This window comes from Nicotiana tomentosiformis, chromosome 12 (genome assembly GCF_000390325.3).
Source record: "Nicotiana tomentosiformis chromosome 12, ASM39032v3, whole genome shotgun sequence".
NCBI lineage: Eukaryota > Viridiplantae > Streptophyta > Magnoliopsida > Solanales > Solanaceae > Nicotiana > Nicotiana tomentosiformis.
The window spans coordinates 98164980-98185413 of record NC_090823.1 but is presented as its reverse complement, the minus strand read 5'-3'; the positions used below and the strand labels follow the sequence as shown (position 1 = coordinate 98185413).

General features: G+C 35.8%; 2 protein-coding genes across 2 annotated transcripts; both read right to left on the bottom strand.

Moving 5' to 3' along the window:
* Positions 1 to 5874: 5874 nt before the first annotated feature.
* Positions 5875 to 6318, bottom strand: LOC138903095 (uncharacterized). The gene has a single exon (XM_070191009.1). It carries the CDS (start codon positions 6316 to 6318, stop codon positions 5875 to 5877), a length of 444 nt encoding a protein of 147 aa, XP_070047110.1.
* Positions 6319 to 13610: 7292 nt separating this feature from the next.
* LOC104091128 (synaptotagmin-1-like) lies at positions 13611 to 18966 on the bottom strand. Its single transcript, XM_009596408.4, has 13 exons — positions 18722 to 18966; positions 18484 to 18643; positions 16992 to 17090; positions 16846 to 16896; positions 16646 to 16769; positions 16150 to 16268; positions 15943 to 16044; positions 15651 to 15725; positions 15509 to 15585; positions 15139 to 15385; positions 14687 to 15037; positions 14082 to 14213; positions 13611 to 13965 (listed from the first exon to the last, which is right to left on the bottom strand). Exons 2-13 carry the CDS (start codon positions 18592 to 18594, stop codon positions 13834 to 13836), a joined length of 1620 nt encoding a protein of 539 aa, XP_009594703.1. The 5' UTR covers positions 18595 to 18643; positions 18722 to 18966; the 3' UTR covers positions 13611 to 13833.
* Positions 18967 to 20434: the final 1468 nt, after the last annotated feature.

The following is a 20434-nucleotide window of genomic DNA, read 5'->3' as shown; positions in this document are numbered from 1 at the left end:
CGAGAATTGATCGATTTCATATGGGATCACATTTTTTGACGATTCAGAATACCAATAGAAATTACTTGTGACAATGGTCCATATTTTATAGGTTCTAAAGTCACAAAGTTTCTGGAAGGATTAAAGATCAGACGAATTACATTTTCACCATATCACCTAAGTGTTAATGGAAAGGCGGAGTCGACCAACAAGGTAATTATTCAAAACCTTAAAAAAGTCAAAAGATGCTAAAGTCAAGTGGCCAGATGAGACATTGGGTGTGTCGTGGGCATATCAGACCGCGACGAGGTTAAGCACGGGGTGAAACACCCTTTTCACTTGTATATGGTTCAGAGGCTTTGATACCGGTGGAAGTAAGGGAATCGATCTTAAGGTTTTTCTGAACAAACAAAGAAACAAATAATGAAGCATTGCTGGTTAAACTAGATTTGCTTGAAGAACACCGAAATCTGGAAAATATGTGAGGATGGTGGCACAAAAGCAAAGGATGAAAAGATATTATAATCGTAGGACAAATCTCCGATATTTTAAAGTTGGGGATTTGATTCGGAGGAAGGTTACTCAAAGCACTCGGGAAGTTAACGTCGGGAAGCTGGGACCAACATGGGAAGGACCTTACTGAGTTTCAGCTATAATCGGTAAAGGTTCATATGAATTGGAAAATCAAGATGGAGTTAAATTGTTCAAGAAATTTGAACATGACTCACTTCAAAAGGTATTACTGCTGAAGATCCTTGCTGGTACTGAAAGTATGTGCTGCACTTTTTTCCCTTCGACCAGTTTTTGTCCCAACTGGATTTTTCTGGCTAGGTTTTTAATGAGGCAGCGATGTAATGCATACAACGGAGAAAGGATCATCGGCAAATTCTAAAATTCCAGTGTTCGAATTCTCATACTTAGCATCCGAACACTGGGGGGAACTGATTCATGTCAAGGCATTAGATTCTTTCAATTCTGGGTCCAAAGCAGTCTCGAAGGTTTACAAAATGGTGTCACCTAACTTCCAATATTGAGAAGAATGCTCTATATGATACGCAATTTGTAGATAATCATTTGCCTTCACTAGTGAATCAACAACCATAAGTTCTATTGCCTTCACTTTAGCATGAGCATAAACATTTTTGTGGAGATCAGCTCATGTGGCAAACAACTTGTGGATGGTTAAATAATCTTCGGCTTGATATCATATCTCATCTCCCAAAACTCTCATTTTAATGAGACATCAATGAAAATCATACATAAAAGAAAGTGTTACGAAGATCGGGGACTATTAGAACCAGGATCAATGTCTTATCGGGATCAGGGACTGCATGATCAGCCTCGTAGAAATAAGTTATACAAGTGAGCCACATGTATTGGTAGCTCTATTTACTTAAGCAAAAGAATGTTTATGTAAATGTACTTTTAAAGATAGAGGGAATAAATCGAAGTCCTTTTATTTTTATCTTATTTCTTATCCAAATGATAACTTATTTTATTGTTTGAAAGTTAACAAAAATTTCAAATGCTTGTGGCGGAATGAACAGGAGACGTCCTCTTCAAGATCAATATAAACATAAGGGCCCTCTCTTATGAAACCCTCATAGTAAAGGGTAGATTCCGGAAGTATTTATGAACGGAATCAAAAGCTATCGGATGTGAAAAGATTTCCGAAGCTTTCGGTTAAATGAAAAAGAATATTTTTTGCACAATACTTAAGCAAAAAGGTTTCTTTTATTGATTAAAATGCTGAACTTAGTATAAAGTTTTGACATAATTACAAAAAGTAAAGGGGAAATATATACATTAATTCTTGCTTCCAGAACCCGAAGGGAGAGAAGAGTCTTTGTTTTCTTTATTAGGAGAAGGTTGTTCGGCTTCCGGTTCGAGGCCTTCATCTTCTTCAGTCTTTCCTTAGGTTCCTGAATACTCAGAATTAGTATTCGAAGAGTCGAAAGCAACGGGCTGTGTAGGGAGGTTCTCATGAGCGATTGTCTCCAACTCCCGGGCCTTGGCAATGCGTTCGTCAATGTTTGCAATTCCTTCTTCGGATTCCTCCAAAGTCTTCCTCTTCGTATGATATATGGCGTAAGTATTCTTTAAGAGGATATAGTCCTCCCGATCTTGGAGTTTGGCTCGAAGTTTTGCAATCTTCGCTTGGAGCTTTTCATTTTCAGCTTTAACAATGCTGATTTGGGATCAAGCTCAACGTTGGTGGTCGAGTGAAGTTGATTCTGCTCCATGACTCATTTTAGAATTTCTTTAATTTTTTCTCTCCTCTCCTCGACAACGTTGGCCTCCTCGGTTTTGGAGCGTAAGCTAGCCTCCAAGTTATTAATTTGCTCCATGAAGCCAGACTCATGCTCGGCAACAGCAGTTACAGTATCATGAAGTTCGGCCCAATTAGCCTTAACATCTTTAAGGTCTTCATGTAATTGGGCGGCTTCTTGGTTGTGGACCATCCTATCTTGTTCGGACTGCTACAACCGGGCCTCAAGGTCATCCGTTTGAGCAATATTTCCCTCCAGCACTGGGAGGCGCTTGGCAAGCTGATTCATTTCTGCCAAAAGTTGATATCGTTCTGAAGTAAGCTCTTGTTTGTACAGAATCAACCTTTGCAGGCCCTCGGAAGCAAGAAGGGGCTTAAAAAGGTTAGAACTAAAGTTATTACTGCAAAGTATAAATTGAAATAGGATAGAAGGAAGTTAGATTACTACCTACACCGAGCAATGCATGATATTATTTATTAGACAATCCCCAGAAAGAGAGTCCATTTTTCTCTAATCTTTTTCTTAGGCCAGCGGCTTCAGATAATTGGCAAGCTCCATAGCTTGCACTCACTCGAAATCGAAAGAATGACACTTTGTTTTCTATGAGGGTCTTGAGTGGGTGCTGAGTAGGTACTTCCCAGATTTCTATGGTCGGGTGACCACGGAAAAGGAGCACTCTCTATTTGTTCAGCCTAGGCCACTGGAGAAGAAGCATCAGGTAAAGATGGAGGGGTGATTATTGTCGTCTCAAAAGTTGGTGGTGGAGGAAGGCCAAGAATTAAACTCATTTGACCAGAAGCAACTATGGGAATCCGAAAATGAGATGAAGCATTTTCAGCCATTTCCATTTCCCCCAGAGTTCCTGAACTCCCTCTAGTAGTGGAGTTGTCAGTTGAGCTGATGATAATCTTTTTCTTCTTTGAAAGGGAACCTCTTCATCATCGGCTCCCTCTTCATCATCAAGGACCATTGTGGTCGGTCCGGTTGGTGTTTCTTTTATTCTCTTCTCCTGAGTCCTAGTCGAGAAGGGAAGTTTCCTCTTTTGTTTCTTGTTGTTGGGATGAGGAATCCGGGAGGAGGTATCTTTACCGGAAGTTCGAGTAGATTCGAGAGCTCTCCTCCGGCTAGGGACATTCTGCAGTAACTATTCGACTTCCTCAGGGTTATCGGGAACCTCGCTGTCGGGGCAAATGACGGATCCCTTTAGAAGTCCTATGTGATACAAGAAGACAGTTAAATTGCTTCTAAGATATATTGAAAGATTGAAAGAAAGGAAGAAGAATTCTTGTTTACCATGGTTTTTGGCTTTCCATCCATATTTGGGAGCCATTTCTTTCCATCTTCAGGACTCTGGTGTAGTAATATCCAGAATTTTTTGTACCCATTGGGCCAGATCTTGAACCCGTGGAGGCTTCCAGTGAGTAGCTGGAGTAAGGAGAATGTAAAGTTAGTAGCGAAGGAAGGTCTTTCTAAACATGAAAATAAAAGGGTATCCGAAGACTTACGGAAAAGATTCCATGATTCGGGAAGAGCAGGTGATGTGGTCAGGATGATGTCCCTGATAGCAATGATAACAAACCATTCCATCCATCCACGGTCATTACCATTATCGACCTGGTGATAAGGGCATGATGACTGCGTTTGCTAAGTTTTAGCACACCCCCATGGAAGATCTTTGGGGAGTAGAGATTCATCATGTGTGCGAGAGTCGAGATTTCCCCGATCTCATAACACAACTGGTGGAGGCAAGCCACCGTTTGACACACGAAAGGGCCTACATGTGCCAAACATATTTGGTACCAGTGGCAAAACTCTAAGATTATCGGGTCGACTCTTTCACCCACTCTCAAAGTGAAAGGACCCAAAGTGAAGGGGTATGTATAAACATACATGAACCCTGGTTTATAGAAGGCAACCATTTCTACACTGGGTGTAAGGATTTAAATATTGTCCCAGTGACAATCCTCTTTCATGACAGGAATGTTAGGAGGATGGATGAAAGAAATATACCTATTAACAGGCCATCTTCTGTAACTTTTGGAATTTACAGGTTCTTTTTTTTCCTAAAGGTCGGATTTCATGCTAAGGTAAAGAGGTATGATGGTGTTTACGGTTGGAGGTTCAGATTCGACATCAACCTACTTGGTTCTAATAGAGAAAGTTGAAGTTTGCAATAGGGTTCCAAGATAAATCAGAGAATAAGAAGTTGTAAAAAGTAACGAATAAAAATGAGGAGAAGTGGAGAAGTTATAGACGGCAAAAATCGTGTGTCATGATTACCTCGAGAACTGGCAAAAATATTTGCCAAATCGTGGGGTAACACGTGTTCGGATTATTAAATACGAAGAGACGTGCATCCTTTCAAATATCAGGAATTGTTCAAAAACTTGCCCGCTAAGGAAAGATATTTTCTCTACTTCCCGGTGATACTAAAGTATTGTCACCAAAAAGTAGGGGGACTATCTGTATACGGTAAAATTTATTAGTGACACTTGGACGAATGAAGAGATGACACGTCGAGCTGAAGACATGTAGAATGTGAGTCAACAAATAGTAAATACTGGTTGCCAGCATGTGACCAGTGCTGGATGAGTCCCGAAGACAGAGTAGCCGACAACAAAGGTTCAAAGTATTGACACTGGGTAGCATTCAGTGAACGGCCGATACAGAAAATATCTGCATTTATAACCAACCATTATGCAACCATCAATAACGATTTTATTCTTATTCAAGAGGAGCTTGATTGGGGGTCTTGTCTCCCTGAATAAAGCTATAAATATGAGAATTAACATCCATTGTAGACACGAAACATTATGTACACAAAAAAGCTATACTCTGCTCATTTTATAATATTATTCTCATTCTTTGTTTTTGAATATTGTTCTCACTTTTGCCACCGGAAAGGCTAAGTTCATAGCCAGGCTCATATTTCCTTTAATTTCATTTCATAATCTTATTTTTGTTATTATTTATTTACTATTTTTGAATCAAATCGATTCACTTATTTATAACTCACGCTATAAATTCAACTATATTATTTTACGGGTAAACAACGGTGTCATAAATGTAGCCTCCTTCATATGATCTAATTTCAAAGGGTATTGTTATGTTAGGGTGGACGTTGAGCCACCAATGGAAGAAGAAGGTTTGAGCCAAGGCAGCTTCGAGGATAGCAATATTTTTACATTAAGAGAAAGTAATAATGGTATTTTGCTTCTTACTTTATGGGGAAAACCTGATGAGTTTGTGAAACGTCAATGAAGGTATTAAAGCATATTACTCAATTAATTGAAGGTTAAATGCTCAATATGATATCATGAGGAGTAAAACTAGAATTAGACAATAATTATGGGATCAGAGTTATAATTTATCTCTAATTTACTACATTTAACTCGTTAATATTTGTTATAACGAGAGGAATACTCCATAAAAAGCAAGAAGATAATACAAATTGGAGAGGATGCAGTATTTAGGTGTAAAAAAAATTTTGGTAATTAATTAGGCTTTTTATTAATCACCAAAGCAATTATAAATTATTAGCTTAGCACAACTCAGCCAGCTAATCTCAAAAAGGAAAACATAATCAAAGATCCCACCTTTCCTATACAGCAGTGCTATGTATAGATTAAGGAAGAAACTTAGAAACTAGCTTTTGCATTAAATATTTCAGAGCCCCAGTAGCCCTGCAGCTACAAACACATGCTATCTCTTTTGCCACTCCTTCACAATCTCTGTCCACCCCTTCAAAAACTCTTGAATTTCTCTCCTTCCATACGGTATATATAACTTCAGCATATATCATCTTAATAAGTTTTGCCTTTGTTGTCTTCCCTTGTATACTTTTAATAATCTCATGGAATTGTAGTTCCCAGTTACTGCCACCATAGAGTTGTTGTTGTGCCCACTTGCTGACTCTGTTCCAAATTGCTTGAGCATATCTGCGTTCAGCAAATAAATAGTTTCTTGTTTCATTGTGAGATTGACACAGTGCACACATAGCTTGTACATTAAGGCCCCAACTCAGTAATCTATCCACAGTTAGAAGTTTGTCCTGGCATTGCAGCCACATTGTGAATAAGGCTTTTGGTCTTGCAGGGTTCTAGAATATTAGTTTTCTCCATCTTACCTTTGGGTATTCTGGCATCAGTTGTAAGTATATTTTTTAATGACACTCTTATGTTCAGCAATAGTTCTGATCAGTTTCCTGATGGTATCTCTTGCCCCCAGGATTTTCCTAACCATCCAACTGGAGGTTTGTGGAATGGTCATAGTTCTCATACTCTGATCCTTGATGTAGTAGGCATGGATCCATTTTATCCAAAGTTTATCCCGCTTATGAGTCAAATCCCAGTGTGTCTTTGCAATTGCAACATTATTTCATACCTGGAGATTATGCAAGTTAAGCCCCCTGTAGACTTAGGCAGGCAGATCTTCTCCCAAGCAATAAGAGCCTTCTTTGTGATTCTATTACCTCCATACCACAGGTAGATTCTGCACTAGGCTTCAACTATTTGTATCACCTTAGCTGGTAAAATGAAGAGTTGATTCCAATAAGATTGGATCCCAAATAACACTATTTGAGTCAGTTGAATTCTCCCACCATATGATAGCTTCTTTGCAGTCCGTGAAGAGATTTTTGCCACTATTTTTGCTATGAGAGGTTTCCACTGTACCATGGTGAGCTTCTTAGTGTCTAGAGGCACCTCTAGGTATTTAAAAGGAAGTTCACCTAGTGAGTAACCTAACAGTTGAACTATAGCCTCTTTCTCCCTCTATGTCATTCCCCCACAATAGACTGCACTTTTGGTTAAGTTAGCTTGCAAGCCTGAGGCTGATGAAAATGTAGTAAAACATGCATGAAGTCTCTGAATAGATTCAATGTCTCTTCTGGAAAACAACAACAGGTCGTCAGCAAAGCTTATATGAGTGATCCCCAGCCTTCTACACCTTAGGTGAAATTTATAGCTTTTCTCATGTTGCAGGTCTTTAAGTAGTCGGCTCAAGTACTCCATGGCAATGGCAAAGAGAAAAGGAGACATGGGATCTCCTTGTCTCAATCCTTTGGCTACATTAAATGGTACAACTGATTCTCCATTAAGTAGAATAGAGTAATTAACTGTTTTGATGCAGTTCATTACCCATTTGATGAACTTCTCTAGAAACCTCAGCCCTTCCATAACTTGTTCTCGGTAAATCCATTCCAATGAATCATAAACTTTTTATAGATCTACCTTTATCATATATCTGGGGGAGATATGCTTTCTACCATAGGATTTGATAAGTTCATGTGCCAGAATGATTTTGTCTGCTATTTTCCTTCCCGGGATAAGCCATGCCTGAACCTCTGAGATGATGTAGGCCATAACTTTCTGTAACCTGCTGGTGATGACCTTAGTAATAATCTTATATAACACTGTATAACAAACTATGGGCCTATAGTCGTTGACTGTATCTGGAACCTTAGGCATCAGAGTGAGTGTAGTGCAGTTCATAGCTTTATACAAGGTTCTTGTGGTGAAGAAATCTTGCACAACTTCACAAACTTCATTCTTAACAGTGGATCATGTCTGCTTGAAAAAGACAGCATTGAAGCCATCAATTCTGGAGCCTTATCATTTCCAATTGAGCTCAATCCTTCATAGATTTCCTCCTTTGTAATTGGGGCACAAAGTTCTAGTTTTTGTGTATGTGATAGGCAAGGGCCATTTATCATTACCAATCTATTCGTTGCTGGCAGTTTTGATGCAATAGTTCCCATCAAAGATTTATAGAAGCTAACAAATTCTTCTTTGATAGCTTCAGGATCCTGAAGATTGACCCCCAACAATGACTTGATCTCAGTTATTTGCTTCTTCTGTTGCTTCTCTTTTATTACAGCTGAAAAGTACTTAGTATTTGAATCCCCTAGTTTGATCTAGGTGGCTCTTAACTTTTGCTGTAGTGCACTTTCCTCTATCAAAGACCATTTTTCCAGTTGGGTCAGATAGTTTTTCTCCTGATCAGTCAATGCATCAGAGTAAGTGTTCCCCAGTTCTTCCTGAATCCTTTTCAAGTTTAGTCTTGCTTGACTAATCTTCTATGTGATCCCCATGAACTCTTCTAAGTTCAACTATTTAAGTGCAGGCCTCAAGCCTTTCAATTTAAGCCAGACATTCTTGATTCTCTCTGTAGCATTGTTTCTGCCCCCTTTGTTTTCACAATTTACTTGAATCTAGGATGTTCTATCCAGACATTGAAGAATTTAAAAGGAGCTTTCTTCTGGCTTCTCTCATTGGGATGAGAATGGGTATGTGATCAGATATTAAGGGTTCTCCATATATTGCAGTCAAGTGCCCATATTGAAGCATCCATTCATCATTGGCAATTGCTCTATCAATCCTGCTACAAACTCTATCAGTTCCTCTTTGTTTGTTTGTCCAAGTGTAATATTCCCCTTTCCAAGGAATCTCATTTAGCAGCAATGTGTTGTAGCAGTCAAAGAAATCTTTTAACTTAGCTAATGACACATATTTTCTAGATAGCCCGTCACTTGGGGTGTAGGATTGCATTGAAGTCCCCACTGATTAGTCAAGGTTTAATGATCATAGGTGTCATTTCTTTCAACTGATCCCACAGTGCTTTCCTTTCTTCTGCTGTATTAAAACCATATACTACTGTAAGCATACAATCTATTCCATTTTGCCTTATTGTTATCATACAATGAATGAATTGACTTGCACTAGCTAGATGATGTATGTTATAGGCTTTAGCATCCCATACTACCCATATTCTTCCATTCCTTGCATCTTTGTAGTTGTTTATCCTCTTCCAACCAGGAACAATCTTGTTGGCAATCTGTGGTGCATTGTTTTCCTTCGCTCTAGTTTCTAGGAGACCAGCTATTTTTATATGATTTTCTTTGAGGCACAGCTTTAGTTCCTTCTGATGTACCTCTTATTTATTCCTCTTATATTCTAGATAATCCAAGTTATTGGGCATGTTGTATCTCCCCTCCTGTATCAGGGAGTTTATGGACTTCTTCTCTGTGTCCTCCTTCATGTAGCACTTGAAACCCATTCTTTGTTGAAACAGCTACATCTAGGCTTGGCCAAATTAAGTTGTTTGTTTGTTGTTCTGGACTTTTACTCCCACTTGCTGTTGGATTATCAACTTGTTTATGAAGTTGTAGGGTTCCTTTTGATTTAACCTGCATCCATTCTCCTCATATAGCCTCTTTCCCCTCATTACTAGGTTGTTGATCATTTTGGTATGTTGTAGGGTGTTGTATCAGCTGCCCAGTTGGCCTCCATGTGGGAACTAGCCCTAGTCTCCTTTTTCTTTGCAACTGGACTGCCTTCTCCTCATGTGGTTCTTTGGCACAATCATGTCCTAATTTTAAGCACTTGTCACAGAAAGCAGGTTTCCACTCAAATTCAATAGCCTACTGAAATTGCCTACCAGAGGGATCATTCACTGTTATTTCACTGGGCAGTTCCTTTGTGTCATTAACTTCAATGAGAATTCTAACATAAGAGACCCTAGTCTGCTTGGTGATGCATCTATCAGCAAATAAAGGGTTGCCTAGTGTGCTTGCCATCCTGCTCAATGAGTTACTCCCCCAGCAGTTCATAGGGAGCTTAGGGAACTTAACCCGCAGAGGAATTTTCGTCACGAACTCAGCTTTAAAGTCAAAATCAGGAGTCCATTATTTGATAACAATTGGTATGTTGCTTATGATGTATGGGCCTCCATATAGAATGTCCTGCAGATCCTTAATACTCTGAAATCTAACAATATAATAATTGTCTTCGTGTAGATAAATTTCAGGTTCTGCCACAGCATTCCAATATTGTGCAATATATCTACACATATATATATAGCCTGGTTTTTCCCCAATCACATAAACAATGAGTGATTTTCTCCATTTTTCAGTTTTAGTTTCAACCTCTACTTTATCTAGGTTAACCACAAATTGACCATCCACAATTTCAGGCGGATATAGTTTAGGTCCATACCATATTCAGCTGTTCGATTCTCAGCAAATAAGGTTGTCCATGGAGCTTCAAGTAGAGCTTCCTGTGCGGGAGTAGGCAGGTCAGCTTTCTATTTGCCTTTATCCAATGAAATCATTGGACTATCCTGTGGTTCCTCCATTGCAGCCGTTGCCCTATGTTTCCCATTTGACTGAGCGATGCTCTTAACTGAATTTGCTGAATTTGGTGACTCAATCGTTTGATTTGGACTCAAATTAAGCCTCTTCGATGCCGTTACTTTTGTATTCTGCGAACCCAAATCGAGTGACCTAGTTGGAAGGTTCCCAATCGGAGTCACTACTTTTTGTGTACTTCCTTATTCAAGAGTATCTGCAATCACACTTGCACTAACGGATCTTCCTACGGTGACGAGCGATTGGTTTTTGAATGGTCTTCCTCTCTTCCTAGCCATGGCGACCACGAATCGGTGCAGGTTAGCACAACCTGCACCGAGAGCAAAGCTAGAGAGAGAAATTTATATTAGTACAAGGAGGAGACATATTGCAAGTGAAAACTCCCTTTGTTCAGTAGCTGTTGAAAGTTTAGGTGTAAAAGTTAGACCCTCAAAATATTAAGTTTCTTAAATGGTATTTTTCTCTCTCTATGTGCACGAGTATATTTGTGCAAAGCTTATTTAGGGTGTGTTTGGTATGAAGTCCAATTTTCCCATGTTTGGTTGGCTTAAATATTTTGGATCATTTTTCTCTAATTGGAGAAAAATATTTTCTCTATCAAAAGAAGGAAAAATATTTTCCAAAACTCTTTTTCAACCTTTTTCACCCTATTTCCCATCCCCACCAACCCCCTCCCCCCAATCATCCCACCCCCAAACCATTCCTACCCCGACCACCCAACCCCTACCCCTTACCACATCCCACCCACCCCAACCTCGCCCACCATCCACCCTAAATAGAAATATTATTAAGAGTACTTTCTTTTAGTATTGTAAATAGAGTACTTTTTTTTTATTTCAACAAAATGAGTATCTTTTCATGATGTAGAAAATTTATTTTCGTTCATTTCAACAAATCGAGTACTTTTTTTTCATGATGTCGAAAAAGTATTTTCTTTCATTTCAATAAAACGAGTATTTTCTTTTTATGACGCAGAAAAAATATTTTCTTTCATTTCAACAAACTAAGTATTTTCTTTTCCAGATATAGAAAAAGTATTTTTTTTCAACAAAATGAGTACTCTCTTTTCATGATGTAGAAAAGTATTTTTTTTCATTTCAACAAAACGAGTACTTTCTTTTCATAATGTAGAAAAAGTATTTTTTTTCATTTCAACAAACTAAGTATTTCTTTTTCTTGGTGTAGAAAAAATATTTTCTTTCGTTTTAACAAAATAAGTACTTTCTTTCATTATTTAGGAAAAATATTTTTTTTCATTTCAACAAAACGAGTACTTTTTTTTTCATGATATAAAAAAAGTATTTTCTTTTTCTAATGTAGAAAAAATATTTTCTTTTATTTCAACAAATTAAGTACTTTCTTTTCATGATGTAGAAAAATATTTTCTTTCATTTCAACAAAACGAGTACTTTCTTTTCATAATGTAAAAAGAATATTTTCTTTCATTTCAACAAAACAAATACTGTCTTTTCATGATATAGAAAAAATATTTTCTTTCATTTCAACAAACAAAGTATTTTCTTTTCCTGATGTAGAAAAAATATTTTTTTTTATTTCAACAAAATGAATACTTTCTTTTCATGATTAGAAAAAATATTTTCTTTTATTTTAACAATATAAGTATTTCGTTTCCTGATGTAAAAAAATATTTTTTTTATTTCAACAAAACGAGTACTTTCTTTTCAGGATGTAGAAAAAATATTTTTTTTCATTTCAACAAAATAAATACTTTCTTTTCATGATGTAGAAAAAAGTATTTTCTTTTATTTCAATAAATTAAATACTTTCTTTTCATAATGTAGAAAAAATATTTTCTTTCATTTCAATAAACTAAGTATTTTTTTTTCTTGATGTAGAAAAAATATTTTCTTTCATTTTAACAAAATAAGTACTTTCTTTTTATTATTTAGGAAAAATATTTTCTTTCATTTAAACAAAACGAGTACTTTCTTTTCATGATATAGAAAAATTATTTTCTTTTCCTGATGTAGAAAAAATATTTTCTTTTATTTCAACAAACTGAGTACTTTCTTTTCATGATGTAGAAAAATATTTTCTTTCATTTCAACAAAATGAGTACTTTCTTTTCATGATGTAGAAAAAGTATTTTCTTTCATTTCAACAAAACGAATACTGTCTTTTCATGATGTAGAAAAAATATTTTATTTTATTTCAACAAACTAAGTATTTCCTTTTCCTGATGTAGAAAAAATATTTTTTTATTTCAACAAAATGGGTACTTTCTTTTCATGGTTAGAAAAAATAATTTCTTTTATTTCAACAAAATGAGTACTTGTTTTTCATGATGTAGATAAGTATTTTCTTTCATTTCAACAAAATAAATACTTTCTTTTCATAACGTAGAAAAAAGTATTTTCTTTCATTTCAATAAATTAAGTATTTTCTTTTCATGTTGTACAAAAACAAATTCATTCATTCAACAAAGAAATATTTTCTTTTTAGTTATTGAATTCAAATTTCAACGTAGTTCTTGTGTGAAAAAGTAAAATGGCACATTAATTCCTTTGGATTTGTGTGAATTTAGAAAAGAACAATTAAATTCTTGAAGAAAATAGAGTTCCGGAGTAGGAAGGGGGCATTCGGGGGGGAGGAGTACAAAAAATATGAGGATTTTGGGGAAGGTGGGGTTGAGGAGAGTAGCATAAAAAATTATTTTTCTAAAAATATTTTATACTCTCTAACCAAACACTAGAAAATATTTTCCAGAAAAAGATTTTCACTCACCACCAAACAAGGGAAAATAAGTGATAAAACCACTCATTATCTATGAAACTATTTTCCATGGAAAACATTTTCCAATATACCAAACAACCCTTAATGTAGTAATCTTTTGTGCTTGAGAAGAGTCTTCCTCGCAAGGGAATAAGTTTAACACTCTATTAACATAGTGGGAAATACTTTTGCATTATCATGTTACTTTAAAACCAATTATAGATTATATTTTGATAGCAAACATGAATTGAAAATATACGAAATTTGGTAAATGACATGGTATAATGTGTAAAACCAAACTCATGATGTAAATTTTATACCATCAGCGTGTATAATATAAGTTAAATCCCATACATAAGTACTTTAGCCTGTCATTCTTCATATAGAGATATATACCAAGAGGTAAGGCATTATGGTCCGTCTCCATGTAGTTATTTTTTGTTTATCATCAATATACATGTAGTGTTATATCCCAAAACTCATTGCCGCGCAAAGTATCATGAATTTAATAAATAAATATCTCGATTTTCTAAGGAATTAAGCTACAACCACACCAAAAATCTATGATCGTGTACAAGGAAACTCTACGAATAAAAGAGAAATTAAAAGAGACTTGTGTCCACGAAACAAAAAAGAACTTATTGGTGGAGTATCTTCTTAAAAATCATTTACAAAAAGATGAGGATTTGGCAATTGGCAGTACCCTCAAGATGCAGTTCTCCATTGTAGCTCGATCTGAAGTCGACCATTTTTTGAGTCAATAAGATGGTATCTCTCATTAATTCTCTTGTTATTCACAACATCCGCGAGGTACACATCCACGTAACCCAAAGCTTCCTAAAAGTAAAGAAACATAAAAAGATGTTAAATTAAACTTCTATACGCTGACAGTGTAAAAGTTATGCCTGAGAAGGATTTAATGCATGTATAGTTATAATGAGAGCTCAATGTACCTTGGGATGTCGAAGACCCATTCTTTTTGAAGTACTAACAACTTCTACATGAATCCTATCATTTACAGGTGGTTCCTCCAATACAAACTGAAACTCCTCTTCCCACCTTGGATCTCTGTTTTTCTTTATAACCTTTGCAAGTTTCACCAAATAAATAGTGGATTAAGGTATAATGAAAGCAACAAATGACATTGTTCACTTATCGACATGAAAAATGTGATTGAGAGAACTAAAAATGGATAACCAAAATGCATGTTAAGTGCTTAGAAAACAGTAAGGTGGTCTTTGCATCACTTGAGATGTGCATAAAGTTAGTTGCCCATATATTAAAAAATATTGAATTTTCACTGGCATTGCTACATTATAATTCGAGCAATATGTTAGTTGCTGCAAGTTATTTTCCTCGTTCATCTTTTACTTGTCTCCTTAACATTCATAAAAGATTGATTAGACCACACAATTCTAATGCTCTAGCTATAGGGCCTTTATCAAAGGTGAATTCAGGATTTAGACTCAGTGGGTTCATCTTATTAAACTTTTGCATATGTATGCATAGTTCGAGGTGAAAACAAAGTGTACATTTTAAATTTTTCATGAAAAGATACCTTAGTTCTTCTCTCTTCCCCTCTGAAGAGCAGACGAACAGATGGATTTGTGTGGTGCTTCCCTTCAAGATCTTGACCTTCATGGACAATAACTACGAGCATACCTCCGCCCTCAGGTGTTCCATCAGGAGCCTTCTCTACCGTACCTGATTCATCAGCGCCATTTGCGAGCTCTTCATCGTTAAAAGCTTTGTACATCACTTCAAGTACAAGCTGTCCTCTTGATTTTTCATTTTGAACATCATCTGGTTTTAAGTTTTTCAGAAGATCTAGTGTCAATACTTTTGGTTCATCTGGAGTAAGATCTTTCAATGGCACAATATTCACACCCATTTTTTCATGTGAGCCAACCTAACCAAAAAAAAACATAAGATCTCCAATGATTCAGGACTGCAGAAGAAATGTTTTTAGAAAAACAATATGATCAACATGGCAAAATCAATAAGATATACCTGCTCCCAGTCATAAACAGAAAATTTTAAAACTTGAGTTTGTGGATCCTTAACCACGAAACTAAATTCCTCGTTCCATTCGGGGTTCAAGTTTTTGTGCTTCACTGATGTTTTCTTTGATGATAGTTTGTCATCCATAATTTTTAGTTTCACAAAGGGGTCTGAGAGCCCCAAAAGATCTGTCTTTTTAAGCTTCATTGCCCTCACAACTGTCACATTAAAAATTCCAACTGGCCTCTTCATTGCTCTGTCAAAAGAACAAAACAGAATTACTACTTATCAAGAAAAGACACCAAAATGAAGCATATCGACTGAAATGCCAATTGAGATTTACTTTGCACTATTAGATAAATGAAAAAAAAAGACTTACTTTGAAGGATCCAATATTTGGACCTCAAGTGTTTTTGGCCATAGATACATACTTGCAACTTGATCTTTGATAATCTCCTGAGGAATTAAAAAAACTTTTAAGTGACTGAGACAGGAAGATTAGAAGAGATAAAGGACCTTACTTGAACAAATCTGTACAGGCCAGGAATGGACATTGCATCTGCACCGAGAAGTTTTAGTCCAAAATCGACATGAGGCTGCAAGCATATTACACAAGGTGAAGCTACCAAATAAGGCTGCAATATTTCTCACCAGGTAAAAGTAATTGACATATTGCCATCTCTAATGGATGTGCGCAATCTCAAGAGAGATGAAAATTTATGCAACACCTTCAGGAAATCAAATTTGATTAACCCTTTTACTCATACTGAAAGTTATTATATCCTCCAGAAAATTTGGTGAATGAGCACTCACCTTCTCCATAAGCGATACATATATCTTCGCGAAACAAGGAAAGGTCGGAACCAGTGGCTTCAAGGTGATTCGAGGTAAGGCAAATATTTGCAAGTCAACCACCTGAGACAATCTCGAGTGTCAGCACACATGAATTGTTTTATTTCGGGAACAAGTTTGTAACATCACCGTATTTGTTGCTAAGAGTAGTTAACTTAAAAGCATTACCTGAGCAGTGGCTTTCAACCCAAATGCCTTCACTGCAACAGTGATGTTTGGATTAGCTGCCCACTTAATGACTGGTTCCATAATCAGCTCTTTCTCCTCTGTGATATAGACCTTCATTCCTGGCATATTGGTGCAACAGGTTACTCATATGAAACATACTATATTTATGGGCAGAAGAATACAAAGTCCATAAAGTAAAGAGATAAAAGGGAAGTGACTGCACAAGAGGGGGGCGGTTATAAAGGCAAGAGAACAGAGAAACTTCAAATCAATTAAGACTCGATATGGTTGACATTAAAGATTAGTCTTTGAGATTCAGCCATCAGAAGAAGAAAAAAAGGTGTAGATTTAGGTCTCCAAAAAGATTCAACTATAAAATGGGGAATCATAACTTTCTTTATTGAAAAACCAATTTAGATAGTCACATTCCTGATTTAATTCTAAGTCCTTTTGGTGGTATATATGTATAAACCAAGTGAAAGAGGAAAAAGCTAACCTGGAAATGTAGGTGGAAGGGTGCCCAAGGTAAATGATTGAAATTCAACTGACTCAATTTTGTACTGTGGAATCTGCTCAGCTATGATGGGATCTACTATACCTTTTGCTGTTTTACAAATAGCCTGAGAAATCCTGAACGTCAATATTCAGCTCAATTAAAGGGAAAAGTGTAATGTGGTATATACAAGTAAACATTACCTTGTCTAAATAAGGCCACATGAGTTCGATCATTTTATTAAGCCAATCAAGCTGCAGAAATGCAGTCACAGAAAAAAGTTGTTATGCAAAGAAAGAGTTGATAACTCAAAAGCTTTTGTGCAAGTAGAAATAAAATAACAACATACACGATCATAATCTGGATTTTTAACCCAAAGTGGTATCTCAGGGAGCAGTCGTTGCAGGCTTTCAGTATCTTGCTCCGCCAAGGGCCGAATATCAGGATGCTGAAAAGAGTAAAGCCCAAATAAGATGAAACTTGTTCAAGAACTATTTTTTTCATCTAAAGCATTTTGCTTTTCAGATGCTGTTAATGATGAGATGAAGTAATATGAAACAAATTTAGTCATTGCCTTTATTCTGGGAGCGAATTTTGTAACCGAAACTGAAATCTTATCACCATATCTGCTAAACGAGCAAGGTCATCTTCACTTAAACTGCACCTCTAAGTAGGCAATGGTTTTTTTCCAGCTTCAAAATATCTAGTACTCCATCCATTTGAATTTATATGACCCCTTTCTATTTTGTTACATTTCAAAATGTTTGATACCGTTCCATTGATAATGCAGTCTATATGGACTTCCAAAATATTCAAGGATTCAAATTTACTTAGTATTTTCTCTATAAAATGAATTTTGTACGTGAATATTGAAATGTAATGGGTCCTAATGGAGCGAAATGGATAGTAAAGATTTACATAATCGATCCCAACTTAACTAGCTTGAGACTAAGGCACTACTGCTGTTTTGTTGTTGAAACTAATTTTTCAAGTGTTAATTCATTATATTTTTTCACTACTACTAATATATACAACACAGCACTCCAATCAACACTTACACTCGCCCTCATGTTTAATTATTTCATAAAATAAAAAGGGAGTATTTGTTAAGATGATGTTGTTACTGCTTCTTTTTTCATCTTTCTTTGAGCCGAGGGTCTATCGGAAATAGCCTCTATAAATTCTCAAGGTAGGGGTAAGGTCTGCGTACACACACTACCCTCCCTAGACTCCACCTGTGGGATTTCAATAAGATTTTTGTTGTTGTCAGGGAGATTTAAGATAAAATCAGTTCCATGAATCTTTCAGATTAGTATTTGCAGCCAAACATAGATAGAAAGACATAAACACACACAAAAAAAAAGAACTCAAGCCATGCTAATTGCACATAAGAGGTTTTCAAACTCCTTCAAAAATGAAAAAATGTACTACTCTAAACATACATATCTTCAAAATCCCCCTGAAAATAGGGAGCTATAACTGATCTTTTCTGACATGTTTTCTATACACAATAGGTGCATATGCACCCACTCACTATCTCGGGCACGGGATATACATATAAACACACACATACATACTAGTTTAACTTGTATACATCAGCAATGTAAGAATAATTTTACACTATTAGGTCATCTTTACCTGTTGTAATAGGTAACCTAACTTATTTTCAAGAACAAGAATACAAATCTCACTTTTTATCACGGATTATCTGTAATTAAATATCTTCTGGATGACCTAAATTATTTTAATATAGTTGTATATAGTAAAATTTAAGGCAGAAATAAGCATGCAGAGAGCATATTATGAGAAGAGAGAGAGAGAGGGGAAAGAAGAAAGCTGACCTTGACATCAGTTGGTAGAACGTAGATGAAGAGGAAATACCCGATCACTAGCCCTATCACGATCCCCATTCCAAATCCGAAGAACCCCAATATTGTGCTTATGAATCCCATCTCAACGAACAAACTCAAGATCACCTCAATTAATTGCCTCTTAAATCTTCTGCAAGGAAACACAACAGTCATTTTTGTTTTTACATTCCTACGTATAATGAAAGCAAAGATCTTTAGAATTAGTTACCAGAATTAAGGGAAAGTCTCACCACCAAATATTAGTATTTCTGAGATTTAGAGGTACATAACATGGAATTGAAGATGAAAGATATTATTTACATAATCAAGATTCAGAAGAAGAATAGCAATAAAAGAGCATTAAAGAAATGGTGTTTCATGCATTGAACAACCACCACTCGAAAAGTCTGTGTAATGTAACGGCTTTTAGGAGGGAAGCAATTTAAGCCCGTGTGGCATTCCAAACAAGTCGGTAACGCTTTACTCTGTTTCTCTTTCCCTTTTGGAACTCAAACCCTTGGAAAAACTATATACTAGTTACTTTGAATGGATCCATCAATTGTAGCAAATTTTTTTATTTTTTTTTGGGTTTTCACCGTGTGGCTCGACTAATCCGTATTCGTGTCGAAAGTCCCACTGTTAATTCCTAGCAAAAAAGACTTCTTTCATATGTCTCGAATCCGAGAACTTTGATTTATGGATTGATAAATAGTTACCACACCAAATATGACACCCCATTCTGTCTAAATTGTGAGAGTATGAATAAATGCATCAGCTTTTCCTAATGCAAATAAAATTAACAATAATATAAAAATACTCCTATGGAGTATAGATTATGATAATATATCTTAATACATGTAAAAAATATTTATGTTTTAAATCATAGTTGAAGAAACAACTACAGGATTTGATTTCTTAATAGTATCATTCGTTCTAAAGCGGAATAGGTAAAGAAAACAACCATTTTCTCCATCCCAAAATGACTTATTTGCTTCCCGAGTGAATTTTGGTTCGTGTAAACTTGCAACTCATTGTAATTTTGTGTAGTTTTCGAACAACTGAACATCTCATTTTAAAAATATGAATTTAATCTAGTTAGTTTGCCTTGAAAATAAGTCAAATTAATCTGTTTTCAAACTACTATTCTATCCCAGCCTCGGTAGGGTAAATATATGAACTCTCACTATATATTTAGCTTTTTTCTTAACCAAGTCGAATCAATCAGCTGAGAACCGTAAATCGCAAATTAATGTGAATTAATGTGCTTTTTTTTAAAGAAATTTTGCTATTACAAGTTTGTTTAGAAAAAAGTAAAGGAATGAATATTGAGAATTGAACTCATATCTATTCTGTGTTCTCACATATATCATTAGACTATAAATATAAATATTGGTGACAAAATGAGTGTTCCATTTTGTTGCCACAATCTCTTTTTCATTCGGCATTTTACATTTTAAAAGAATCATTGGCGATTCCAAAGAACGGTTGAAATAATAGTGAGAGTTTTAACGTAATCGATCGAATTTCGTATATTCTTATTTGAGAGACAGGCTAGAAATAGGTGGTTAAAGGGAGACAAAAAGAAGGATACATATCGAGTAAGCCTACTTGACAATGTAAAAGGAGGTTGCTACAAACCAAAAAAGAAATGATATCATTTTCTTTATCTTTACTATACATAAGGATCATCGATAGGCATGCCTTTTCTTACTCCTATGCTTAGTGCTTATCTCAATCTTGATTTTCTCTGATTGCTCTAGGACCTGAAGAGAGGAAAATCTTGGGGCATACCACATGCAATCCCTTTGAACTTGTTTAATTAAGAATTTGAGTCTTGTACTTGCTTAAGGATATGCATTATTTCTCATATTTATATTTACCGTTGAGCTTTGGTATCCCTTAACTTATATGTTCCTCTGTTTAGCTTCATTAACTTTCACTC

Coding starts and splice junctions, on each gene's coding strand:
- LOC138903095 (XM_070191009.1), bottom strand. CDS start 6,318: ATGTGGCTGCAATGCCAGGACAAACTTCTAACTGTGGATAGATTACTG.
- LOC104091128 (XM_009596408.4), bottom strand. CDS start 18,594: ATGGGATTCATAAGCACAATATTGGGGTTCTTCGGATTTGGAATGGGG. Junction 16,897..16,991: donor AAAATCCAGATTATGATCGT/GTATGTTGTTAT, acceptor GCATTTCTGCAG/CTTGATTGGCTTAATAAAAT. Junction 16,269..16,645: donor CCTTCCACCTACATTTCCAG/GTTAGCTTTTTC, acceptor CCAATATGCCAG/GAATGAAGGTCTATATCACA.